Source organism: Limulus polyphemus, unplaced genomic scaffold (genome assembly GCF_000517525.1).
Source record: "Limulus polyphemus unplaced genomic scaffold, Limulus_polyphemus-2.1.2 Scaffold397, whole genome shotgun sequence".
Taxonomy (NCBI): domain Eukaryota; kingdom Metazoa; phylum Arthropoda; class Merostomata; order Xiphosura; family Limulidae; genus Limulus; species Limulus polyphemus.
This window is the reverse complement of record NW_013666007.1, coordinates 567,280-569,299: the sequence shown is the minus strand read 5'-3', so window position 1 is coordinate 569,299 and position 2,020 is coordinate 567,280. Positions and strand designations below refer to the sequence as shown.

Sequence of the window (2,020 nt, the reverse complement as noted above, 5' to 3'; positions counted from 1 at the left end):
AAACCTAAAATAGTGTGTTAATATAGGGCATATAAAATATCATTAATATATTCATGAATTCTCTTATTGAAGTTTGGTGTAAGTATATGTAGCCTTAACAGTTGAAATGCTTAAAAATGATCTAAATAAATCGTCTAAAGTAAAGAAGAACAAGCTCAAAATTTGAGGACAAGAGGGTAAGCTGAATTTAGATGGTTGAAAGCTAGTATGAGATTAGCAACCAAAAGACTCTTGAATCTGTAACCTTTTCACTATGGCATCAGTGTTTATTCCCTGTGAAGAATATGTCTTTTTGGTATTTTTTTTATAATGATGCAGTTTTTGCTACATAATTTCAAAGCCACTTAAACAAGTTAGTTAAGATTTCACAAGTAAAATCCTCTATTTTGTGACATCCTATTCATTAATCTTTTTGTAGCACTCAAAAGTCGCTTGTATGACATTTTTAAGCCTACTGTAGGAGAAACCCCTGTCAGAATTTATCCCAAAATGTGTTTGAAACCGTGATCATATGCGACAGTCACTACTTTTTCACATGACCTATACCACATATAATACCATTAAAATACATGAGGATTTCACTGAGATGCATTATATGCATAGCCGAGGCAACTACATCTGTGCTAGGATATAGAGAAAGAAGACTAGTATATGCTATAGATTCTATGGCACATTACACGTATTCAAACAGACATCATGCTATAGGCCTTAGAATACAATGCAGTGAAAAGATTAATTGCACTTGCCCCTCAGTTCTTCCCATTATATCAAAGTTGTCTGTACATGGTGAACTAAACTAGATATATTTCCCAGTCTTGTTGGTCTTATCCTGAATTGTGAGCTTGCGCAGTTTTATTTTATGTAATTATATCACTTAAAGCTTGATTATACAAATCCACATGAACAAAGATTTGGTGTGTGAATTATTTGTTTCATTTCTCTAATGTTTACCATGTTAATTACTTACAATTAATGGTTTATAAAACTTTGTTGGTAACATTATTCATCATTGATCTAACCAAGCATATGTGTTTTGTTACCTAAAGTGAACTATTGTGTGTTGCTATAACAATTAAGTTACACCTTTGCAGGGCTATTTTAACTGGAAAAGTATACAACCTCTAACTCTCTCTCTTACATGTGAGAAGGTAAAGGTGTGTGTGTAAACAAAAACTACACTAAGCTAGATTTCACAAGTAAACCCATATAAAATTTCTACTGGATAAAATTTTTTATTGCACCTAGCTGGACTTATATTGCTTGAAATTGCAATTCTCAACTGATCTTGATAGAATTTTGCTATTTAATGTGACTATTGACTAATGTTTTTATATTACAGTTATGAATTTAGTAAATTATAATCTGTGAATGTTTTATCCATTGTCATTTCCTGAACATTATTATTTCAATGGTACGATATGAATTTATGTCTAGATTAACTCTAATGGTGATGCTGAAGGAAGCGTTTTAGTTGAAGCAATATCACCTACAGGTAGAAGACTTCCTTGTAATGTATCTGAGAAAGATGGGGTTTACACAGCCACATTTACTCCAGATCAGATTGGTAACGACTGTTTTTCTCATGTTGTTCTTTTATGTATGCATCTGTAAGTGTTTGTTACTGCATTGTAAAGGGTTGTTGTGAATAGTGTTATAATTCAAATTTTTTTCCAAACATGAGGTTTCAAATGAATGACTAAAGAATTTTCAAAGACGCATTAACAAGAGCTTTCTTTCTATAAACATAGAAAGAAGATCAAACAAACATTTCTCTACCTTATATGGGAACATGCTTAAGAATTAACTAGCAGTAGCAACTTGTCCTGTGACTATTGAAGAGAAGGAATGTTGTCTCATGATGTGTTTCTGTGTATTAATCTGTCTTTCTCTATGAATATCATATTGTTACGTATCTGCTCGTTTGTTAATTTCCGGTATAAATTATTTCCGAGGTACTTCAGCGATACAAGTCCTTTCTTAATTAATACTAGTTTATTCTTTCTTGATACAACTTTTTAGC

The 2,020-nt window shown here is 31.8% G+C and overlaps 1 protein-coding gene across 1 annotated transcript in view; it reads left to right on the top strand.

Moving 5' to 3' along the window:
• LOC111085450 (filamin-B-like) overlaps positions 1 to 2,020 on the top strand; it is a 58,952-nt gene that overhangs the window by 53,298 nt on the left and 3,634 nt on the right. The window contains exon 8 of the mRNA XM_022384063.1: positions 1,435 to 1,564. Coding sequence (XP_022239771.1) covers positions 1,435 to 1,564 — 130 coding nt within the window. The remainder of the gene's footprint in view (positions 1 to 1,434; positions 1,565 to 2,020) is intronic.